This window comes from Corvus cornix, chromosome 9 (genome assembly GCF_000738735.6).
Source record: "Corvus cornix cornix isolate S_Up_H32 chromosome 9, ASM73873v5, whole genome shotgun sequence".
Classification (NCBI taxonomy): Eukaryota; Metazoa; Chordata; class Aves; order Passeriformes; family Corvidae; genus Corvus; species Corvus cornix.
Window position 1 is genome coordinate 4,711,331 of NC_046339.1, and position 25,153 is coordinate 4,736,483.

The 25,153-nt window shown below is 41.5% G+C and overlaps 1 protein-coding gene across 2 annotated transcripts in view; it reads left to right on the forward strand.

Annotated features, from left to right (window-relative positions):
* The window catches only part of FNDC3B (fibronectin type III domain containing 3B), a 184,468-nt gene that overhangs the window by 21,931 nt on the left and 137,384 nt on the right, over nt 1-25,153 (forward strand). For both annotated transcript variants that reach the window (XM_039556875.1, XM_039556876.1), the window contains exons 2-3: nt 15,685-15,823; nt 23,525-23,600. In XM_039556875.1, coding sequence (XP_039412809.1) covers nt 15,713-15,823; nt 23,525-23,600 — 187 coding nt within the window. In that variant the 5' untranslated portion in view covers nt 15,685-15,712. The remainder of the gene's footprint in view (nt 1-15,684; nt 15,824-23,524; nt 23,601-25,153) is intronic.

Sequence of the window (25,153 nt, forward strand, 5' to 3'; positions counted from 1 at the left end):
AAAATCCACAAAATGGAAGTGGGGGAGGGGAACTTGTACACTGCAGAAGAGAAGTTCCTAATTTTCCCATCTTAAGTGAAGAGATAAGCTTTGGAGAACAGAAAAATACACACCCCTTATGTAGTGGTAAACCACCAGCATGCCTAGCTGCATGTCGAATATTCAATGATTTTTATTTATTGCTGTCAACAGTGTACAGCAATTAACCACTAGTTTCTTATAAAAATGAGACTTTTGAACACTGTGATTAAAATGGCATTTAATTCCAAAGAGGGCTGAGCGTCGGGACAGGGGTAGCCAGAGCAAAGCTCTCCTGACTGACTTCCACCAGGCTCTGGTGCACGTTTTGCCTTTGCGTTCGTTAATGAATTAAAGCCTAAATCATAAAGCAGGATTTAATTGGTGATTTGTGATCTGGTTAATCCCACAGTGAAAGTAAAGTGCACTTAGTAGTGCTGCTGCTGCTCCCCCATTGATGGCGGGGCTGCCGCTGCCGGAGCAGCAGAGAAGTGCTTGTAGCTTCCTGCTAGGAAAATACCTTTGTGAGGATGTTTGTATATGCTTCCTTCTGTAAACTTCAGATAGAATTCACTCGATGCCATGAATGTGGCTGCGTGTTCTGGGGTAGCTGTTGTGAACAAAGACCTTTGGCTATTAAATACAATGAGAATTTATTGTTTACCATTTATTTTCCTGTTTGTGTGTGTGTTTCTAGCAACAAGTATTTTCATAAAGGATTCATTTTCCTGTAAGTCTCTCAAACTTAGCAATATGTATTTGGCAATTCAGTAAAGTTTGTGGGAGGAAGGCAGTGTAATGAAGAGGTGAGGCATTAGTGAAGTACCCTGTTCCTATCTTCCTTGTGCTTATAAAAAGAGAAAAGAATTTGGTAGGTGTGTGGCATTCTCAAGGTTTACAGCTGGAATTTGTTTTTGGAAACATGAAGATTATGGTTAAAATTAACCCATTTTCCCTGCATCCCCAGCACCCAAGAGAAGATTCAGTGAAAGAAGACTGAACTTTACATGCTGAGATTGCACTTTTTGAGGCTGGAGTAACGTGTTATAACAGAAATCCAAGCTGATGAGAACATTTTAGTCGTGATGCAAAAATGATCTGGGATCTTTGGTATGTGCCAGTGGCAGGAGCTGCGCTCCCCAGAACTCTGCTCTCTTGAGTGAGCGCGTGTAAGGCTCTGGCATGCAGGCGTGCTGGGAATCAGGGCTCAAGGATGCACTGTCAGCCCTCACAGGGTTTGGTAGCAGGTTAAATCCAGGAAAAAGAGAGGGAGAACTTGAGATTTTCCTCTTGACCACTTTAATAGTTCTTTGGACTTGCTTATTTCTGAACACGGCTTAAGCATTCCAAGGGTCTTAAGATAAATGAAGGTATTTATGCTATGTAGATGATGTGTATATGTGTGGGTATATGTACATACCTCATGACTTGTGTGGTGATAGCAAACCTCTGTGATTAGATGTGGGAAGAGTAGGACTCTGAATGAAGCCCACAGGAGATAAAATTGCCGAGGGAAGCTGCAAAAGTAGTTACCAGATTTATTGTATTGATGGAGAGTGGCCTGACACTGTTGTACTGAACAGAACCCACCTTGTTTTGGTTGGGGGGCCACTGGCATGCCTTGAGATGCTGCAGTTTGGAACCACTTCTATCCACCTGTTCTGCATGTTCATATCTTCTTGCCACTGATTGGGTTTCTTGAATTCATGTTTAAAAAAAAAAAAAAATCTTTGTGACCTCTACCTTGTGTTTGACTATGTGTTATACTGAATTTAACAAAAATGTCTAGAACAAAGACTTTATCCTGATGTCTGGCATAGCTATTTACGTTTGGGATGGGGAGCTCACTTGCTGTAGTTCTACATTACCAGTTTGCCAGTGACTGAGTAACTTGATGACAAATGTAGATCCCTGTTACAGTATCGGTTACGGGTCTGACAGCTGGTGTATAATGTTTTACTGCACTACATTTTTTTTCCTATAGTGATTCTTCCTAGAGGGAATGGTGACTTGAGACTGAATCTCCAGTCTGTTAGCTGGTCTGAAAACCCTATTGGCTTACCAGCTAAGTATCTGTGATGTTAGATACCTCCATGTTTCTGCATGTTTCTTATCAGCTTTCTGTTAATCTTCAGGAATTCTTAATCCTTTTAAAACCCAGTGATGCTTCAGTAGTGATGCTGTAAGCAGAATGCAGTCAGGGATTGTACAATTGCTTTTTCTTTGTTTATTACTAGCCCAAGTACTGTCTCTACAGGTGGTAGGAGGCTCAATCCACTACTGTTTGTCATAAGAAGTAAATTACTAGTACCAAAGTGACTTTCCTTAATTTTCTCAATTCAAGAAGTGTTCAAAAAAAACCTTAAAGACTAATGTACCTTGACATGTTCTTAATAATAAACATGTTGTAATCTGCTCAATTTAGGTGAAAATGAATATCTCATCTGTTAGTTCAGACCAAGTACTCTTTTGAGATTTCTGTACCACTAATGTATATGCATGAGAAAGGGGAAAATCAGAGCATCTCTTCAGCTTCAGATTTAAAGACAAGTTGTAGCAGCTTGAGCTTCTGATGGAAATAATAATAAATCTTGTTCTGCACTTCCTTGAACAGAGAAGACACTGAGGGTAAAGTAGCTTGCAGTTGTGCTGAATTTCATGGTAATAACTTCTGAGTATTTAAAGCTGTAGTGGACAATGGTGATGACTTTCTGTAGAGCTGTAGCACTGACTTAAGATGTGTTGTGATCTCCGGCACCTGTGGGATGGTGAGGGGCAATCTGTGATTTAGATTATTCATAGCAGGGTTTGATGCAGCAATACCTGGGAACACAGAGCAGTATTAGAGAAAAATCTTATGGTTGAAGTTTCATCTGGGGTGATGGGAAAAAAAATAGTCCAAATTCATTAAGGATGAAGGAATTTCCTTAGTGAGCACTGGGAGGAGGATGAGCTGCTGGACAGCTGTTTGGTGTTGGGGGGTCTTCTGCACTCACTTCTGCTCATGTTCTCATCAGCAGGTTAAACCTCCTGAACACCCAGGCTGTTTTTCTGTACCACCCTGGAGTTGTGATTAGGGACTAGAGAGAGAAATGGGGGGAGGAATACGTTCCTATGAAAGAGTGGGAGTGCTTTTTTTCCTGCACGGGTCTGTTACTACTGGGAATCTTTATTAAAATTGTTGCATGGACATGTCATCTTCCTCCCCTGCCCCAAGAGGAATATGCCATAGCGTAGGTAGAGAATAATATCAGTTTTACTTATTTTTTACACCAGGTATTAACATGTCAGATGATGACAAAGTGTCTTCCCCTTACAAGCTGGGGAACAATTGCAATCTGCTTGAATCTCTGGGACTTGTGAAGCCTTTAGCTGGGAGAACAACTGGTGTTAATGGATAGGTGTTTGTCACTGATTAACTGTGGACTGTACTGTTAAGGTGGGTATCTGTGTGGGCTCTGTGCTGCCAAGATGTGGCTGAACTGGGTCAGAATGTAAATATTAAAGAATGGAGATTGTGCCATAGTTTCAGTGATAGTGCCTGGGTGTTCCAGCTTACTCACACAAACCGAATGTGCCTCGGTAGAGCTCCCCTGGGAGTAAAATCTTGTCGGGTCATGTGCCAGGTAAAATTGAGAACAACTAAATTTGACTGGGAACCTTTTTTCTTGCTCAAGTCCTGTGCTAATGCAGCCAGAACCCTGCAGGCAAACTCCTGCATTTGCTGATATTCTGATGTTTCTGCCTTCACTGTCAAAGAAAAGCTGCTGTCAAGCCACACTGAATTTTTCAAATTTATTTATATTACATATATACTGTATTTGTATATTTGACCTAGACTTAGTGTAACATTCTTTGCTCCATCAGGATTTCTATGAATTTCTCTTGCAGTAGGCAAAGTGAGATGCATGGCCAGGAAAACCTGAAGGCTGTCAGGGCATGTGGTGGTAAAATGCTTTATGAAAGATGCTGTAGAAAAAAAAACTCCAGAGAATTAGCCTTTCTTGTAGTTTCAGTCTTTTTACCACTTGGCTTTCTTCCAGTTGAGTTATGAGATGAGTTTTCTTATATTTGAAGGACTTGTATATTTTGTTCTTGAGTGTTTATTGAAATTCTGTGGATGAACTGTATATTTGTACCTTTTCCACAACCCTCCAAAACTGCTTGCTCTTAAGGTAATTTTCCCCACTCCCATATGCTGACCAAGTCTGTTTCTTGAAATTCAGGTTTACATGTTTTAAGATGCAAAGCTAATTTTTTCTCTGCTTTTCTGAAATACTTTAGTTTTTGAACTCTAGCTAGAATTATAAAAGAAAAAATTATCAGAGGACATGGTAGGGTTGTAAAAAATTTCTTCCCAGAAAGCTGAAATCCTGTGAATGGTTATTGCTAAAGATTATCACAGTCAAAGTGATTTTGTGTAAAAAGATTCAAAGATAAGCTGTGCTTTGTTAATGATGATTTTATTGGTGCTTGTCTGCTCTGAGCTTGTGCAATGAATCTACCATGTTGATAAGTGGCAAACAGGTTGTTTACACCAACCTGGGACACAAAGGAAGTTGGAATAGTGTGGTGTATCCATGGGACTGGGGATGCTGTTACGGAGCCAGGCAGAGGGAAGGACAAACTGTGGTATCTCACAGAGCAGAAATAAAAGTGCATCTGTCTTAGTAAGTCGCACACTTTTTTTTCCTCATGATCAAAACCCCACTGATGCTCAGTAAGACCAGCCTCTCCAGAGAACAACTTGGAGCAGGCTGCCCAGGGAGGTGGTGGAGTCACCAGCCCTGCAGGTACTGAAAAGATGTGTAGAAGGTGGCACTTAAGGACATGGCTTAGTGGTAGAAATGGCACTGCTGGGTTAACAGTGGAACCCAGTGGTCTTAATGGTCTTTTCCAACCTGAACGATTCTGATTCTTTCTTTCTGTGGATTTTTTACCTGTATTTGAATAGACTCTAGACTCCTGCACCTCTGAAGTTAGTAGGTGGTTATGGAAATAAATTTCTCCAAGTGTAACAAGGGAAAATGAAACTTCAGGTACATGTGACATGAAGCTTGAAAGCTGGTTTGCTTTCTACTGCTTGTCTGTTTAAGTTTTTTTGCTTGACTGGAATTTTGTCATTTAAAGGATGCGGAAAGTTCACTTGAGCTTCAAGGCTTTAATTAGCTTCATTGGAGCTGTGTGTGCTTGTACCAATAGGGAAATATAAAGAAGCATGACTGTCCCCTTTTTAATTAAATACAAACTTTGCACTAAAAAAAAAAAAATTCAGTTTGCAGGAATTTACTTTCCCTTATTTAGCTCAACCTGGTTCTTATTACTGTCTTGTGTATATATATCTCTTGACTTCCCACAGCTTTCTTTGAAGCCCCTTAATAATAGTGCTTGTACCTGAAAGCTGTAGTATCAAAGTCAATAGGTGAAATATTAGGAAATTTTAATTAACAAAGACTTGTACCTTAGTAATGAGTAACTCCTGTAACTGGTAGGACTGGGGCTGCTGCCTTTTAACTTCTCCCAGGGTGGGAAGAGCATCCGTTCTGCTAGCACCATGCCTTGAGCCTGCCTTTCAACCAGCTACACTCCTGGTGTAGTTTTAAGTGCTGTTGGTTTCCCAATTCATAACACAAGCATGTACTTCACTGTATTTGTTATTATCAAAGACCAATACAATTTATTGACAGTAATTTTCATCTTTCCATTGCCTGAATGATTTGGCATAGAGTGGGAATGAGCTTAGAAGGGTGATGATTCAGAATTAAACTGGATACAGACCATCTGAGTGCTGGTGACCCCACTGGATGGTCCTTGCTGTGTAAACAGAACTTTGTTTCTCCTTCAGTCTGTGTTACAAACTGTGCTCCACTTAGAGAGCAAACCCTAAAGGTTTTCCCTTTTAAACCATTTAATAGATACCTTGAGCTTTATAGCTGCAGCAGGTGGCTCATTCAGCACAGCATTTTCTGTCTAGATAAGAGACCCTTTGTCTTCCCACCCTAAAGAAAACAAACCCCCTTAGTACTCTGCATTTAAAGATTTGGTATTTTTCATTCCTTGATGCTTTATTATCATTGGAGATAAAAATCAGATACCTGGAGTGGGAGAGGCTTCTTTCCTGTAAGGTCCTGGATACCAAAATTACTCAGTCAAAAATGGAACAATGACTTGACTTTGTGTGTGTGGTTTCTTTTTTCCTGGTGAGTTTCAGGTCTTTGTTTAATGTAAATTCCTGTCTATCTCAAGTGAGGAGAAGCCTTCATAGGTAGCATACTGTCTTCATTTTCATGAAGCAGTTCAGAAAAGTAAAAAAACTTCTGAAAATTGTACTTGATGCTCTGTGAAAGTGAGGGACAATATAACAAAACTCTAACCTTTTCTCCTGATGCCGAAAAGTTACGGAGTGATGGCATTTGAGTGGTGGGTTTTGGGTTGGTTTTCTTGTTACTAATGTGGTTTAAGCACTTGGACCTTGTGAGCACGATGAGAATACTGGGCTCAACTTTCCTCCTCCATGAGAACCCTCTTCGGCAGCCATCCAGAGGTGCTCCCTTGCAGTGGCTGCCCCGTGTGAATGCCTGTTCTTGAGTCCCAGGGCTGAATGGGAGATCTCTGTGGAGTGCTTTCCCACAAAAACACAATGAGCCACTTTGTCAGCACAGCGTCAGCCCGGAGTCAGGTTAGCGGGGAATGGCGACAGCAGCAAAGTTTGTGTTGCACAAAGGTGTGCTGAGACCTTGTTGGAAATGGGATTTGGTATGCAGGCTTTTCAAGAGCTGCAGATTGATATGATAGATAGCCTTTTTTTTTTTCTTTGTAGTTTAATTAGGGGTAAAAAAAAAAAAAAATCCCCACCCCGTTGATTCCAGTAGGTTCCCCATTGCACAGGAACTCCAGAAGAGATAACCAAGGTCTTTGTGGTAATATTGCAGAGAGATTATTATTTGGGAGAGCAGAGTTGAAGGGTAGGGTATTTATCGACAAATGCTGTGCTTATCAACCCATAACCACGATTAATACTTTGGCTGTTAAATGGAGGAAGAAAGCAAATAGATGAAGCATTACCTGTACCTTATCTGACTTTCACCTTTGTGGAAGAACTTCTCTTTGCATAGAGGTTTTGCTCGTGTCCCTGGGCATGTTCTTGGGCTTGCAGCCCTAATCTGGGGGAGTTCAGTGCTTAATAAAAGTATTAAGAGTGCATAAAGACATACTCTAGTGCGAATGTGTGCAGGATCAGGGCCCAATCTGTAGGCAGGTGTAGGTCTGGATTGAAGGGAGTTGTTCCTCCTCACACAAATTGCTTCAAGCAAATAGCAGTTATTCCAATTGTGTTTAAACTTTCTGAATATCTTGTTAGACCTTTTAAGTGAATTTTACTTGCAAATTGCTTTTGTCAGAAGCTATGCAGAGTGCAGAGAACCTGAAAAGGGTGATCGTTTAGCTAGAAAGAGTGCAGGGTTGTCTCTGTTGCATAGAATGGCTCTCTGTGCTTGGGGGACCAATTTGTGCTGTGGGTGGAGGGCTGTTGGGCCACTGTCATCTTCCTCCCCTTGCCCTGGCAATGGGGGACCACATTTGGAAGAGCTCTGTGCTTTCCTGCTGACCTGTGGAGAGGAAGATGTCATCGCAGAATCACAGAGTGGTTTGGGTTGGAAAGAACCTTAAATTTTCTCATTCCACCCCCTGCCATGGGCAGGGGCACCTTCCCCTGTCCCAGGTTGCTCCAAGCCCTGTCCAACCTGGCATTGGACACTTCCAGGAATGGGGCAGCCACAGCTTCTCTGGGCAGCCTGTGCCAGGGCCTCCCCACCCTCACAGGTATCACACCCTTCCTAATTATGTAGTCGAAGTCTACTCCTGCTTTGTCCCCATCCTGTTTCAAGTGACTTGTGGTTTTTTAGAGAAGCACAGAGATGGCTAGTGCAGTGGGGGGTGTGTTGTACAGCTGGCAATTAAACAGCACTCAGAACTCTCCTAACTCAAATGTCTCTGAGGGTGGACAAGCAGGAACAAATTAGTTTGAAATATTAATTGTTGCTTGTATTTTTGGGAGTGCATAAAATAATCTCCCTTGAAAAAAAGAAACAAGTTTGAAGTAGTTGCTATTTTAAACCCAAGTTGTGCCAGAAACAACACTAAAAATCATGGGGGGGGAAAAAAAAAAGCAATTGGCCACTATTGTGCAAGAAGGGTTAAACTCAGCCTATGGCTGCTTAGAAGAATTGCTGTGAAATAGTGTGAGAATTGTGTGTTTGAAAACTTCTCTATTTTTGCAGCTACATCTCTTGTGAGTCCCTTTATCCGTTGTGATTAATATGGAAGAAAGTGAGGAAAGAAAGGTGTGAGAACAAAGAAGGAAAGGAATATAAATAGTAAAAATGACTAACTTAATTTTCAGATTGAAGAAAAAGCACAGAAAAACCCAAATGGTGAGAGTGAGTTGTATACAAGTTGTCTCTGCAGCTTGCTCTTCTGCCAGCAGTGCAGGCTGTAGCCGTGGTGTGTTTGCATGTTTTGGAATTGATTTTTGAGCAGCAGATGAATTTGCTGCTCTAATACTATTTGCAGAAGTGAGAATGCTGCGGAACCATTGGATTAGCTTGTCTGCCTATGGCTTTCAGCTCAGCTGTAGCTAATATAAGCCTAATAAAAAATTTGAAGCTCTGTTTCACCCCTGGTGTATTTTATTCCCTTAAATCTAGTTCCACTAGGTTTGCACATGAATATGACGGCCTTCAGGCACTGCATGCCCAGGTGTGGGTGGTGGTGGGAGGAGGGCAAGCTCACTTTTCCTGCATGAGTTTTCACAGGATTTCCCCCTGGAAAACCAAGGGGAAAAGCCCCTAGTGGGGTGAAGTTTTCCTTTGGTAAAAGACTCCTTTGTGTGCCAGGTTGCTTTATTCCAATATTTCATCAGAGCTATTATCTGCTGATTAGTTGTACTGGCCTTGTGAAATAAGACACTCCCGCATGGTGCAGTTTGACCTGATATCCCCATTCCTGATGCTCATTTCTGGTACATGTTTGAAGTTACTTGGTTATTCCATTTTTCCCTAACGTTAAGCTAGGAACCAATTTTTAATACTTTTTCTGTTCCTGAATGACAAACATTTCCTATGAGGGGTGTGCAGCTGGTAACAGCGCAAATTTGTTGTTCTTTAAGATAATGGAGTTTCAAGCCTGGAAAATTTGAGGTCAAATTTTAGGTCTAAATAAATGCAAACTACTGAAAATCTTCCTGTCATTACCCTCTGGATTGCTGCCTTGGGAATCTAACACCATTGTGGGGGAAAAACAATGTTAACTTTCCTTGATCCTGCATAGAATTGAAATGCTGCTGATAATTCTGTCTTCAGAGATGGAATGTACCATGCACATTGAAATGTGTTGTTATTTAAAATAAACTAGAGGGGAATAAACCCACTGATTAATTACAGTGGTTAAGTTTTGGGAGGATGTTTATGCTTTTCAGCTTGCTGGAGATAGGATCCAGCTACTGTGGCCTTGTGTCTGTGAAATGGCACAGAGAGCAAGCAGCAGGCATTTCACTACCTCTTCATAAAATGCCAGTGGCTTTGTGTGTATGTGCTCCCTCTAATCTGTTTTCTTTTGTCATAACAGATTTTTAGAATTGCATGTATTTCTTCAAAATTGTTATGAAGAAGCCCGTCTGTTTGGATGCTTCCAAATTAATCTACCGTGTTTGTAATTAAACAGAGAAAGAATGTGTTCAGGTTTCAGTGGCGCTTCAGACAGATGTGATTTAACTAAACTAATGAAGGCACATCAGACAAGACAAATTCCAGACTGTTTGTGCCTTGACCAACCATCTGTGCACATACCTCCAGGTACTGCTCATGTCTCAAGAGGCTTTTCTACATGAACAATTTTTACCACTCCTCTTCGAATTGGAGTGGCAAGCCATGGCAGGAGTCTTTGGAAAGAAGCTATATTTACCACTCTGCTTTTCAGTGGAAATATAATTGTGTTATGTATGTTTTAATTAATCTTAAATTTCAATGTGTGCTGTACAAAATACAGTAGGCAAACGGGGCAGTGTGTGAGTTCTCTCATCTCTTGCACATAAACACCAGCATCAGCAGGAAGGTGCAGAAGGAGCAGTCCTCATTCAGAGCCTTCCTAGTGGGTTGTAGACTGATTTTAAACTCTGTGTCTGAGAATGTGTGTGTGTATAAGACTGTGTATGCATATTCTCCTTGTACATACTAGCAATTTTTCTCCTAGTTATTTTTATTTCTTATTCAAAAGATTATTCAAAATTACTCTGGAAAACCACCCATTTCTTCAACTATATAATAACCAGCATTAACATGATTTGACATGCCAGACTTTGATAGGGTTCTTCAGTTGCACATATAACCTCCTGAAAAATAACAAATAATTTCAGGACTATTTCTCTTTATGGAAGAAGAATAAGATATGCTGCAGGTAATGGCTTCTGTGAATACTAAATTATTATTTTTTAAAATTCTCATTGTATTTTACTGTATATATTTTCCAAAGTGAGTTTTCTTCTAGAAATATGAGTCTTCCCTGTTTTCAGGGTCTGTGTTTCTAAAGATGTGTTTGACCTCTCAGTGTTGTCAGGTGGGACTCCCTCTCACATGAACCTGTGATTCCATACATATTTTTTTAACCATGTCAAAGCCCTTTTGTGCAATTCCTCCTTCCTCTTGTCCTGGTTATAACAACACAAGTGTTGGAGGGTTGGTGCAGTGCGGTGGATAGGGAAAAAAACCCCCTGTGTTCAAATCAGCTGTGCAGGTGACTGGAGAGTTTGGGCTGGCCATGCTCTTAGGGTGTGGTTTGGAGGATGCAGATCAGATATCACAAATCCTTTCCATTTTGGGTCAGAGAACTGCCAATTTCTGAACATCTTCACTGCAGAACCTGGTTTGCCAGGGAAAACATCTGGTGGGGGGAGAAATGGTCACCTCGTGACTGCTGGTCAGTAGGTCAGTTATCAACAGACTTTGGCTTTTGATAGCACCTGGACTGGCTTTGCCCATGGTTGTAAAGTACTAAGGAAGCTCCTGCTGGGTTGGATTATTTCTCCGGCCAGTGCATCAGCTTCTGTGCAAGAGAAGCTCACCCAGCCCATGCAGCGTGGTAGAAGAGTATAGTACATGTATTAAAGCAGAGGTAGAAAGGAGTCTGTTAGACTCTGTAACCCTGTGTGTGTACCAGCTATGTGTGAACTTTGTCATGGTGAAGTGGTAAGGGTTGGGGTTTTTTTTAAGGCTGGAAAGAGAAAATCCTTCCATTTTAAGTTTATACTGTGTGCGTTTCAAATATATTCTGTATCAAGGGTAGGACTGAAGGCGGGACAGCTTCTTACTCTTTTTGCAGTGTGTTCTTTTCTATTCAGGCAGAATACCCCTAAATATGCACTGCAGGAGTGAAATGTGTGTTTAGCACTGAATTTTAGTTGTGAATTAAATAAACCAGGGTATGTGGCTCTACTTAGTATTGAAAACTCTTTGTCCGTGTTGTAGTACAACTTCTGTAATTCCAGATGATTGTGACAAAAAAGCAGAACACTTTGTTCAGGAGCTTTTAATGGTCTGCTGCAGGGAAATAAAAATCAAGTCTTTGAAAAGAGTGGTCACAGGACTCAGTATTCACAACTCGTCTTGCTTCTGCCAGGTTCTCTGCATTTGTCTGCCATAGCTGACGAATTTGCCTTTGTAAAAGACAGAAGGTGGGAAGAAAATCACAGAAGAAAAATGTTCTTGGCTTCCAGCCCCATAAATAACATGGGTCAAACCTTCTAGGAAAAGTAGAATTTGGTATCTTGATGTGGTTCACACTACTTTTGGAATTTCAGGAAAACTGACGTAACCTGTTGGGTCATGTTATTTGACCATACATGGACATTGGATTTTAGATAGTTAGGCTTTATTCTTCTGGGTGTTTTAATTTTCTCTCTAGTGCCATGTGCAACTAATTTATGTATTACTAATTCACATATTGAATTAATTTAAGGAAACAGAGTCATCTCAGGGATCAGTAGAAGGCTGCAGTACTGAATTGAAAATCAAGTTTGCAACAGTAACTTGCAGACATCAAAAGATTTGGAAGTATTGTTTGGGGACAGAGACATCAAACTTGGATGGTTTTTTCATCCTTGCTCTACAGCAAAGTGGAAAGCTGTGATTACCATATTCCTGAAGGAAGCTAGACAGGGAGATGCAGCCTCTCACTCCATGTTGGCGTTGTTGTGACCTGTCCCAGCCAAACCTAGGGAATGTAGACGCACAGGAAATATCTTTTTAAAATTTAAATGTAGTCAGCTTTCTAGACAAAACCCCAAATTTGAGTTAGTACCTGAAAAAAAAAGCTGTGGGTTAGTATTTGGCAGTTCATATTTCAGCTGAGGAAGAATTCTCATATCCTGGAATGTGACCTGGCTCTTTGAGTTGTGTCTGGTGTTTTCTTCCATCGATGTTCCCAATTTGCAGGAAAAAAGAAACTGCTTGTGTTCAGACCTCACCTTCTTTGTATTAATCAGCTTTGCATCCCATGAGGGAGGAGGAGCACTAGGCTTTAGGAGGGGTGTGAAAGCACGGCTAATAAATCTGTTTTAAGTAGGATGGATGGACAAATAAGCTCAGAAAGTGCGTGAGGCCTGTTTCCAAAGGGTTTGGCTTTGCAGTGAAGTCTGCCAGTCTCACTGTAGATGTCTTAACTCTGCCTGGAGTACATCTGTGTGAAATACTGCAGAAAAACGCTGCCAGTCGCTGTGCCTTGTAGCCAGTACTGCTGCTGGTATCGTCTCTGGTGGGGTCGTACCCCACCTGACAAATGGAGGAAGCCCTTTTTATTTATGTTTTCTTATTTTTTTTTGTTTTCTCCTTCAAGTGAGGCAAGTGTAGACACGGCTGTAGTGACAAACCATTAATAAAGCAAAAGGAATGTAGCTGCAGCACTTTAAACAGTGACACGTAGCAAATAAATGTCAACGTATTCGTTGTTGTGCCTGGAATGGAAATATTACTAGGAAAATATGTAGCTTCAAGCTACAGTCTGGGGATTTTTTTCCTCAAGAAATAACATCAGTGTGATGCTTAAATTCTGTTGAAGCTCAGCTTTCAGATTCAGACTAGATGAGTGTGTCATTTGTTTGGGGATTCGGGTTTTGTTTTATATGGGTTTAAAATGGTTTCTATGGACATTGTGTTCTTTAGAAATAAACTTTATATGTGAATATATACATTTGCACACACAACAACTATAGATGCATAAATAATTATATGTGTAGCCAGAGTAGTTGGAGGTGCACTGGCTATTGACCAAATCAGTCCATTTCCATTGAAAGCTGCTCATTTGTGTGCTCTCTGGTGTTCAGTTTTGGGCTTTCAGTCCTTTTCTTAATCCCAAGCAGTTAAGAAATGGTACAAAACCTCACATATTCTCTTCTTCCTTGTTAAACAAACAGAACCCCCAAAAACTGAAGTCGTGCTGTCCCACTCCTTCTCCAGCCCCAAATCCCAACACCTGTGAATATTGTTGTTGGACTCAGATCTTTCTCAAAATTAAAACCTGAGACTGTGCAGTAATGAGAAGCAAAAGCTTTAGGAAGAATCTCCAAAACCTTACGGGAAAAATGCACTGGGCAAAGTTTCTGGTCTCTTGGATGTGTTTCTGTAGCCCGTGTCATGGTTGGGTTGCGGTGACTAAGTCAGCAAGGCTTTTGGGCTATGCTGGATCACAGAGCTTGATCCTGGGAGCTACAGGGGTGTGTAGTCAGGGTGCTTATTCCTTACCTCAGGGGTGTGTGCACTGCAGGGCAGGTTATTCAGGATAGTGGCAGCAGTAGGACTGAAACACTTTTAAGCTCTGGGACAAAGCAGTTGTTGCAGGTAGGAAATAGGACTTGAAACTGGCTGTGGATGTACCATCCTAACAACAACTGTATCTGAGGCTTCTGGAGAACTTCTGTCCTGTAACCTGAGTCTTGGATAAAAGGAGGGATTTAATTTAAAGGTGGATAAAAATACATTGCCTCTGTTTCTGTCTCGGTGAAGTGATGATTAGAGAAGTAGTGTTTTCACACAAATGAGAACAGTGGGAAGAGCTGTGAGAGTTGTGCTAAATTTGGTACTGAGTTAAATTAAAATGCTGGTCTTGAGCTGTATGGCTGGAGGTCACAGTGCCAGGTTTGCACATCTTCTGAAAAACAAATGTACTTTCAGTCTTCTGGTTCTGCTTAGATGTGAAGGGGCCTCTTTGGTGACAGTGAATAGATGGATGTGATTCAGTCTGTGTGGGCACTGCCATTGCTTCTAAATCACACAAGTGCTCCTCCACAGGAGCTGGAGAAGCAGCTCCTGGTCAGGCTGATGTTTTTGATCATGAGGCTGTGCAGGTGATGGGATTGCAATGAGCTCTGAAAGAGGTTGATGAAAGTGAAGATACTGTATTTCAACTAAACTAATAATTTAGCTGTTGAACTAAAAAAAAAAAAAAGAAATTTAAGTCTAGCAGTATTTGGGGCTGAGGGGATGTAAGACTTGCAGCATGCATGGAATGGGATGCTCCAACCCTGGTGAGGCTGGCTCAGTCCTTCATCCCCTCTGGAGTAGATGAATTAAACTCCTGGTTTATGGCTCTGTAATTGTGTCCCATGCTCTTTGCCAAAAATTCCCCTTTCTGTACTCTGGTGTACGCTGACCATCTTGTGCCAGCTGATTACCTATGCTGCCACCTAAGTCACATCATATTTTTTTTCTAATTTGAATTTGGGATGTATATGAAATTATTCAGGAAGACTTTGGGATTCTCTGGCATGAGAGGTACTAAGGAGGCTGCTCACCCCTGGACACTGCTCTGCTTAGGAGTTGTGCAGAAGTCTAGATAAGCTATGTGATGAGATCATGCATTTTATTCACTAGAGCTGTGTTATTGCCCCATAAACCAGCATGATGATACCCTTAACACTGAATTAAGACTTGTTTTTACAAAGCAGCTTCTCATGGTTTTTCTGATGCTCACAGATCACATCAGTTAGCTGTGACGGGGGAGGGTGTGCTGGAAATGATGTGTGATTTTTCACAAATCCGTAAGTGATGTCATCATTTTCTATTGTCCTTCATAGAATGGGATGCTCAGAACATTGAGGGATGTGCTGGCCCTCCTGCTCCAGCAGAAGCCTTAATCCTTTTGGGTCATGATTAAGTGGGAGTCGGGCGTCTTCTCTTTGTGTTATAGTGGTAGTTCACACTGTTTACAGGGCCCTAGAAAGAAAATAAAGATGTTTGGCTTTGAAGTGTGGCTATTGAGTGAGATTGCTGTAACATCTTAACTGTGCAGGTGACATAGTTCCAAGAGCTGTGGCAGCAAGCAGGATGCTGATTTAAGAGCAAAGCTCTCTCAAAGTGTCTCAGAACCTGCCTATTTCAGCAGTGAGGGCTGAGTATTATGATTGTGGGAAAGAGTGGAAATCTGGCTAGTTGGTTTTGGAATTCTTGCATGGAAACTTGACTTTCCATGCTCTTGATCCAACAGTTAAAACCTCCATTCACAGCCTTGAGCTCCGTTACACATCCTGTTACAAAAGCAGGGGTCCTGCTTAAGTTCCTGAATGCAGAATGACCTTCAGGAGGGTTTTTGCAGGGTCTTTAACTGATGTTTCTCTTGCAGGAAGTCCGTTGAGGAAAATTCTCCATGAATGTACGTCACAATGATGATGACCGACCAAATCCCGCTGGAGCTGCCGCCGTTGCTGAACGGGGAGGTGGCCATGATGCCTCACATCGTGAATGGCGATGGATCACAGCAGGTCAGAAATTGGCTGGTTTAAATAAACTGTTTCTAGGCCAACAAGGAATTTTCAAGATGGGGAGGATGGTTTTCCTTAGTACAAGGGTGGGCAGAGTATTTCCTGGGATGTAGAAATCTGTCTTTACACTGAAAAGACACTAAAACAGTGTTTGAAGTGTACCATTAAATTGAATGTGTTTGTTTGCTTGCTTATGTGTTCATCAAAGTAAAAATAGTGGAATTGAAACAGTGGCTGTAAACGCTGCATATATGAGGGCTTTGCAGAAAGTTAGTCTTATGGTTTACTTGTGCTCAGTCTTGTCCAGACATTTTACTAGCATTTGTGGTGAGATTTTAAGACTTCAAAAATATAGAAAAATGGAAGTAGGAAAGAAATGGAGAATAGGAGTGATGTCTGCTATTCTTTGCTTACCTGAATATACCTTTCCCAGCAGGTCTTGTGTTCTACACTGTGCTTCCTTGTAAGAAGCAGATGTGAATTTTGAGTGGGTTTTTGAAGGAAGATAAGATTAATGGTTGCTTTTATTCTTTTTCTGGGAGATACTCTCTGATGAGCGTGATCAGAAGTTGGTAGAATGACCATAAGACCTTAGCGATGCTTCCATGTCAGGATACAGCCTGGAGGTTCAAGCTGGCGGGTGGTAGGCTCCCAAATATGTCATCTGGAGTCAAGGTGTCTCTTTGGAGAGCATCTACCCTGGCAATATTTTTATGTTGCTCAATTTGGTTCTCTCCTCATGTGGGACATTTCAGCAAAGTATTGTAAAGAAGGTACGAGCAAGCTGTCCCTCTTGAATCAATATAAAAGGTCATTCTGTTACTTCTTGTTCCCTGGATCGTTTGTTCCTCCTTTCAAGCTGTGTTTTGAGCTAGACCAACCTAAAGAGGAAGAACAATTTCTGCTTTCCTTGTGAGCTTCTAAGTCTGTGTGGTTATCTGGATTCTCATTAGGATGTAGATTGTCATTGTTGTGATTTGTTATTTTTTTTAAAGTCATTTTTGCAAAGTGTGCTTTGACTTGAAAAAATGGAAAAGAATGCTTTCAATGGCTGTATTTACTGAGTCCAGTATTACTACACCTAGGTGAAGGAACAATCTTATTCATACGGGAAAGGATAATTGTTCTCTACGTACACACTTTCCTCCTTGCTGGAAACCACTTATCAGGTCAGACTGTCCTGTCAGTGGGTCCTTCTGTATTACAGAGAGAATAAGTGAATTGTTCTGAGCCCTCTAAGCCCAATCTTTCAATTTCCCCATCTTTGATGATTCATCAGCCTGGCTTGGCAGATGCCTCCATTGCCTTTAAAATAGTTTCTCAGCTAATCTTTTGCATTAAAAAGAATTGCAGGTGCACTAGAAGCACATCGCTTCTTGCTTTTGCTGTGTTATGCAACCATGACTCAGTAGAACAGTTCTGGGCCAGGTCTCTCCTGTTTGCTGGAAGATGCTCTTAGATCTCATCTCCTTATCTCTTGAAGTACTTGTAGCTGAAACACCAGTTTTCCATGAGACTTTTTTGGCCTCTAGTCTGTATGTGCCCTCATCTGTTGCTAAGCTTAACTACCTTTATGCTTTATCATTTTCATCCTATTCCTGAAGCTTTAGGTGATGTCTTTGCTTTTTAAAAGTACAGTTCTAAAATGGAATGAAATCGGAATAAATGCTTTGTTTGATCTTTGCGAATGAACTATGTTAATTGCCCTTAACATGGTTTGTTGTAACATAGAAACGAATGTTAAGTGTTTGTTGAAAGAGATTTATTTTAGTTACTTGTAAGGTGGGAAGAGCCTTCAGGATAGATTCACATAGGAGTGACTTCCTTAACAAAGATGGTTTATATGACTCCATAAGTAGGTCCTAGCTTTAGGAGGACGTGCTTTTACACGGTATAATTACAGTCTCCATTAGAAGCTGGTGGTGAGAAAGCATCAGGGCAGAGCTGGTGGGAGATGAGGCGTGTGGCGTTTTCCTGGCTGCAGCATGGCCAGCAGGCAGCTCAGTGCCTCGTGCTTTGGGGCTGACAGAATGGAGGTTCTGATGGGCTGCTCTGGGCACACTGGCTGTTGCTCACCCCTGTGTCACTGTATTTGTGAAGCCTCAGCTGTGCCAGCACCACAGAGCTGCATTAGGATCTGTGCCTGGAAATGCTGAGCTCCAGGGAAAAGCCATTCCTCAAAAGACCCATTCTTATACACATAGAATAAAGCAGACTGGAGCTGGTGAAACACCTTGGCCTTGCCAGCAGCCAGCTGGAGAGTGATGCAAAAGGCAAATCTGCCAGTGAACAGGCCTGCAGTGTAAGGCAATTGCATGGGAACGTTCACTTGCTTTATCTTCCTGAGAGTAAGGGCTGCAGAGCTGTACAGGGCAGGGCAAGGAATGTCTCTGCCTGCTTGACAGTAATCCCTCTCCTCTAGACTCTAGACTACCCAAAATGGCATTTCTAGCACTGACTTTGGTTGTTTTGTGTTTTTTTTTCGTTTCCCACACTTTATTTCCACTACTGCTGACTGTGTTTAATGCTTTCATGTTGCTTCCAGAGCTGTTTCTGCTTCTAATCCACTTGTAACTCCTTAGGGGATTCAGGGAGCAATAATTAACCTTTTGGTCCAAGAATTTCAATGGTTTCCTGTAGGTACTCCACTGTAAGCGCTAAAAAGCTTGGAGTATAAAGTGGAGGGGCAGCTAGCTGTGCTACAGCACATTTGTACAGAATGTTTGGCTTATTAGTTTGGGAAGTTTTATTTCAGGTTGTTTCACTCAATGCACCTGCAGAGGTGCAGCAGGTTTTCTGCTTGCCTGCTCTTTGTAAAGCTGTGTTTACCAACCCTGTGGTTTCACCATTTGGCTGGAGCTCAGGCATTGCACACAGTGCTGTGTGTGTGCTGGTTCTTGTCTTTTAGGGTCACAGGCTTTAAATGAGGGAAACAAGAGTACAGCTGAATGAGGAACGAGATTTGGTACTTTCCTGTAGCATAACAAGTCTGTGCACCTTGCAAGCAACTGAAAGCACTTAGCTGGGTTTTATACTGAGCTGAGTGAGTGAACTTTGTACCAAAATTTAGTTACTTCTTCATGGTTTCTCAATTTATTAATTTATTTTTACTGCTTTGGCATGTGTGTTTTAAGGTTTGATAAATTAAGAGGTTCAGGATCTGCCACTGGGGTTTGCTGGGCTTTGCTGTAAAGAGCACTCATGGTAAACTGACTGAATTGCTTCATGCCTCTATTAATGCCTCTATTTTCTGTCCAGTCAAAAAAAAAAAAAGTTAAGCCCAGACACTATTATTGAAGTATTCATGTTAAAAAGTCAGCTTTACTGTTTAAGGTGTAGTATGTTCCCTGATTTTTCTTACTGAAGAGAGGCTGAAAGTGTTTAGCCTGCCTGCTCTGTGTGACCGAGGGATGTGTTCCTGAGAAGAGTATTGCACCCAGTTCCCTAGTGTGTGAGTTCCCTGGTCCTTCCTGTGGGATGCACCTGGAGATTCACTGGGATCTGGGGCACAGTCTTTTAAAGTAGATAACAAAATGGTGCATTCCATAAGCTATGCACCATAGAAATTGTAAATGCAATAAATCTTAATGGTTTAAAGCATTTCTGAGGACCCTGTGGCTGGATCCCAGGTGGTGCCTATGATGTTGTGCTCCCCAGCTGTATGAAGCATGATGCATCTCATGGAAGGGAAAATTCACTACACTGGAAAATGTTTAATGTGGGGTTTTAATAAGCCTAAGCCCTGCAAGCGGCTGTTTGACCTTAGCGAGAAAATGTTCTCATAAAGGGGAAATACTTAAGTGAACTCTGGGACTGTGTTGCATCACATGGATGCAGGTGAACATCATCCTCATCACTGCTGTGAGAGGCCACAGAGTAGTTGGGGGATGATGGCCTGCTTTGAGTGTGAATTTTCTTTTGTGGGCTTAAACTCTTGTGTAAGTAAACCAGTAGTATACAAAAGAGATTGTAGTGTATGCCCTTGGTCCTTATCAGGTGGCATTTCTGCCTTTGTCTGAGAGTGTTTCCCCACAGTATATATAGTTTTATATCACAGAAAGGCTTTAACATCCCTTCCAAACCAAACCAATCTCTTTCCACTTGCTGCCATGGGCAGGGACACCTTCCACCACACCAGGCTGCTCCAAGTCCTATTCAACCAGTTCTTGAACACTCCCAGGGATGGGGCAGCCACAGCTTCTCTGGGCCGCCTGTGCCAGGGCCTCACCACCCTCACAGTAAAGAAATTTTTCCTAATACCCAATCCAAAACTTCCTCATTCTGTTTATTTATTCCTGAACCCCAGCTTTATGCCTGCTTTGTGAGCCCTTCTTTAGTCTCTTCCCCTGCTTCCACTGGCCATGAGAGTTGGATAGCGGGAACAAGGGAGGCACGAGTGACACGTGCTTGGCTTGTCATGAAAACTTAGTCTGGATGTACTCCGTGGGATTATAAATATTTATAGTAGCTATGCAACTTAGTAACATTCATCACTCAACAAACACGACTTTCAATGAAATAGAATGGCATTCTTAAATGCAAAAAGAGTACTATAGAGATAACAAGCTTTCTCTGAGGATGCAGCAGGTAAGGCTGGGCTTCAGCACCGTGTGGATGAAACTGCTAAATTAAACATCCGAGTACTTTTTAGGGAAATGAAAAAGCCTTTGGGATTGTGCTGCTGATGCGCTGCTCCCAGCTGTCACATGCTCCAGCTTTTTGGATGGGAGGAGGCCAAGGACTGAAAGTGGGCTGGAGTGACTTTGGACATGAGACCGCGCCCTGGAGATGCTGCCAGCCAGCAGCGAGGGCTCTGAGTGACCCTTCAAGTTCCCTCTCCTCTGTTGCCATCTCATAACTGTGCATACTCTGGATGATGAATATTGGAAGAGGCATAGCACAATTAAAGATCATCTGGGTTTGTTTTCATTAAAATAGTGACATTATCTTTACACTTTTTTATTGCTTTCCTCAGATTTTTTTAATTAAAAGTTTTAGAAAGGAGGCGTTCTCATGAAGATCCCTTGTGTGAAAGCAAAGAGGGAAGCTGCGTTTCAGGCTGCAAAACATGATTTTGTTGTTTTATGAGGAGGTGGGGAAAAATAAATCATGGAATTAGTTTTATATACTTAGTGTGTATAAACAAAAGAAGTCACAGTGTGCCTTGACATTTTGTCCCAGGCAAGTGGGACAAGTCAGGGGTGTTGGCTGGAAGGTGTCCTATATGTAACACTTGGTGTGTGCTGGCTTTAATGGTTTGGCCTCAGCTCTGCATCTCTTTGATCAGTGCTGTGCAGTTGTGAGCTCTGGGGTGTTGTGTGCAGCATGGGGGGACTGCAGAGGGGATTGGGTGGTGGGATGGATTATGGGAAACACCCCACTACCCCAGTTTTGGGAAAGGAGGGGCTGGGGCTGGGTTGCAGCCTCTGGAAGGATCTTGCCTGAGGAGCCTGGTTGCTGCTCCTGGGTCTGAGGCCACTTTGGTTACATGTCCTCCCTTTGTGCCCAGCCCTTGCTCCAGTGATGACCCACATCAGTCACACCTTGGCTATGCCTGCTTGCTCTTGATATTGCTGCCTTCCCCCAGCAACAGCCTGTAAATGTTTTCTTCGTGCCTGATTTGAGCATCTGTCAGTAAGGAGTTATTTCCATATCTATAACATTTTATTAGAAGCTACTATAGGTAAGTCCCAGGCTCTGCCCACAGGCTCGTGATGGGGGAACAAAGCTGTGCGGCTGCTGCTCTACAGGAAACAAACTTGTTACTGGAACAATTTTTTTGTGTTAAAACCCCATGTGATTAGGCAAGGATGATGCTGCTTCATTTTGACCATCAAAAGCAACAGCTGTGATTGGGGATATCACCGTTTTTTAATGCAGAGCCCCAAGGAGTTATTTTTAAGGGACAGCTGCAGGCCTGCTAATGTGGACACTTGTGCTGGTGATGGACTCCTGGGACAGGAATTTGTAAATCTTCTGATAACCCCGGGGTGGGCATGTGCCTTGTGTAGGAAGAGGAATCCCTCTCTCCTGCTCTAGGGCAAGGATGGAGCTTTACATGCACGGGGCATCAGGCTTAGTTAGGGTCTCTATTTTGAGGAGCTGGACCAGTTTTCCAAAGGTGTAAAGGCGTACAAGGGCTTCTGATTTATGTTAATCAAATTTGTTGGTAAATAACCAGCTTTAGGGCTGTTGGTTTAGACATATAATGCAAATGAGCTGATGAAACATTTCTGTGATTCTTGGCTTCTTTGTGTTCTGGTTTCTTGTTTGTTGTTTTGGATTTTTTTGTTGAGCTGGATGACATTGCTTTGCTCTGCGCTTCTTTTGACCTGATGCCCATGTCCTGTGGTGGATAATTCACGCCTATTCATAGCAAAAAAGCACTTAAATGCTGTCACTTAAATGTTGATTGTTCAGAGATTAGGGATGGAATGGCTTTGTGCCTTTTATCTTTTCTGAACCATTTATTGTGCTCTGTATGCTTGATCAGATCCACCCTGATCAGTGCTCCCTGAGAAATGATTGTTACAGACAACATAATGGCTTTCATATGTCATTTCTCTGATTTCCAGCTTGTGCTTTAAAAATGTTGGTGGAATAATGGGTTTCTGTAGGATTACTGTAATTCAAAAGGTCATCTAGGTAATAATTATCTTACGCATTTGGCTTAAGGAATTCAGAAACACACCATGAATTCAAATTCTCTCTTTCTAGATTGAATGATTAAATCCTGCATGCAGATGTCCCAGAATATAAAGACCAGACCTAAATTTAGAGAGAACTTCCACAAAAAAAAGTAGATTAATCTTGGTACAAATTGAAAATTTAATTTATACCTTGATTGAACTTCTGACAATGCGCGGTTAGCAGAAGTGTGTTTTAAGTATTTTAGTAAAAGTTGCACGAGCAGCAAGGTGGGATAAATGGTCTGTAGATCCCAGTGAAACTGTCCATTAAAGAAAGAATTCTAAATCATAAGTTTTAAACCCATTGTTTAAGACAGCTGAAAATTAATAAAGATGATACAACATACCCCAAACTGGGACATATTTTCGTGCTTCCCGGTCCATGTGTGTTCCCACCATCTGCAGAATTCAGCAATGGGAGACTGGAGTGATCTTTTTATTATTTATAAAAATATTATATTTGTTAATAAATAGTTTATTACTGATGTACAACTGTTGAACTGTGTGTGTGCCTACGGGTTTTGTTTAACTGAGATCTGTTATGTGCAAGACTGGAGGATAAACTTTTAAAAACATAGTGGATCAACTCCGCACAGCAGACTTTTATTCCTGTGAACTTGAAATCCCATTATGGGTTGGTGCTGCCTGCTGGAGTTTGTGTGCTCTCTGTTTTCATGTGCCAATGGTCTGAAGATTTATGTCCTTAGCTACCAGCATTTGGCCAAGTTAAACACACCCTCAAGATTTTGTTGTGGAACTCAAAGCCATAATTCTCACCTGTATGCAATTCAGTTACATCTTCATTTCAGCTCTTAATGTGTAGATGAGTAGGTGGGTTTCAAATCTCTGCCTGCTCCTGGACCCTGGGACCCACAGATGTAGTATGCCAGTCTGTTCCTTCCCTGCCTCCACACCTCTTCCAGAAAAGGGATAATACAGTTACTGTTTTGGGGAAATTTTAATTTTTGGAGATCACAGTGAAACAAATGTTTGTTTATTTTCCTTTCTGCAGGTCTTTTTGGTTCAAGTTAATCCAGGTGAAACCTTTACAATAAGGGCTGAGGATGGAACCCTCCAGTGCATCCAAGGTAAGAGGACAACACAGACACATGGATGGGCATTGCTTTGCTTTATGGAATACCTGTTCTGTCATCTCTCCAAAACCGTGATAATGCAGCTCTGGAAAGGCACTGAAGCACTTGGGAGTGAGAACTTGCAGACGTGGCTGCTCTCTGTATTCTAGGAGTTCAGTATCTCAGAATGAGTCATGCATTTCTTGGAAGTCCAGGAGGATTTCTCTCTTCAGTTATTTATCAGTCCCATCTTGCAGCCTCTTTTCATCTTTTCTGTGACACCCCCTCCATTTAAACAGTGGAGGAGTGGGTGGTTCTTGCTTGAAGTTCCATCCCCATGGAAATGGTGAATTAATACTTGTTTGAGATAGATGTTACAGAAGCTTCCCTGAACACCGTCCAGGGTTATTTGGTCTTGATGAGCAATAATAACAGCAGTTTAAAGTTGCTTGTTGAGATTTATAGCCAACATGCTGTGTGGTAAGAAATTGGTCCATGTGGCAATTAACAGAGGAATAAAGCTGGCTACTCCTTTTACTTGAAATGAATGCTTTATTCTGGCTTAATACTTGAAAGATTTCCATTACAAATATAATTATGACCCTATTTATTTATAATTTTGTTCATGCTTAAAGTGGTGTTCAGACAGTGTATTTAAATGGATGCAACTTGAAACCTCCTGGTTCTGTATTCCCAGTAATTTAACGTGTTTGTGCCAATGGGACTTGTTTGGTACTCATCAGCAGTCTTTCATAAAATTGATTTAGAATTTCTAGCATAAGATTGTCTCCTTTTATTTGCTTTAGCTGCAGTATTGACTGCCAAAGCTCATGTTTATTTGTATACACCCTTTCAGCTTGGCCTGAAAATTCTTGATACTCTTTTCAAGCTAGAGCTTCAGATCCTACTTTATTGTAAAATATTTTTATTGCTGAACTATGTACATGTTTCATACACAGGAAGGCACCTGCTTGTGTTGCTGTTGTGTTTTTTTTTTTGTTTTGTTTTGATGAAGCTGCTCTTACCATGCAGTTGTGGAACTTAATGTTAATAGTGATCTATTGCAGAAGATCTGTTGTAATCAGCCTGCAAATATACTAAAACTTGGATTTGTGACAGTTCTGGTTTTGTGCTCTGAGGTTATTATAGAAGACAGGCTTATTTTGTGTGCAGTGGTTTTGGAAATTACACACCTCCTTGCTCCACAAAACTTAATGTCTTTTTTTTATTTCCACCTGTGATAGAGTATTTGGTATGTTTAAAGGTTACAGTGTTTGGTCTGTTTAGAGGTGAATGTATTCCCTATACATAGGGCAGCACTCAGACAATAATGATGCATTTTCCAATGCTCCCACATTGCACTATGATTAGTAGGATAAGGAATAATTTTAGCACTATGTTAAGGCAGCATGAAAGTCTTTTTGGGCAGTGGCTGTCAGCTGGTAGCTCCCTGTGGAATAGATGATACTTGCTTTTTCCTTACTGCCACGTACTCAGGGTTATGACATAAGATGTGCTGCTGAATATTTGCAGTGTGAAGGACTGCTTTATTACAAACTGGGTGATTC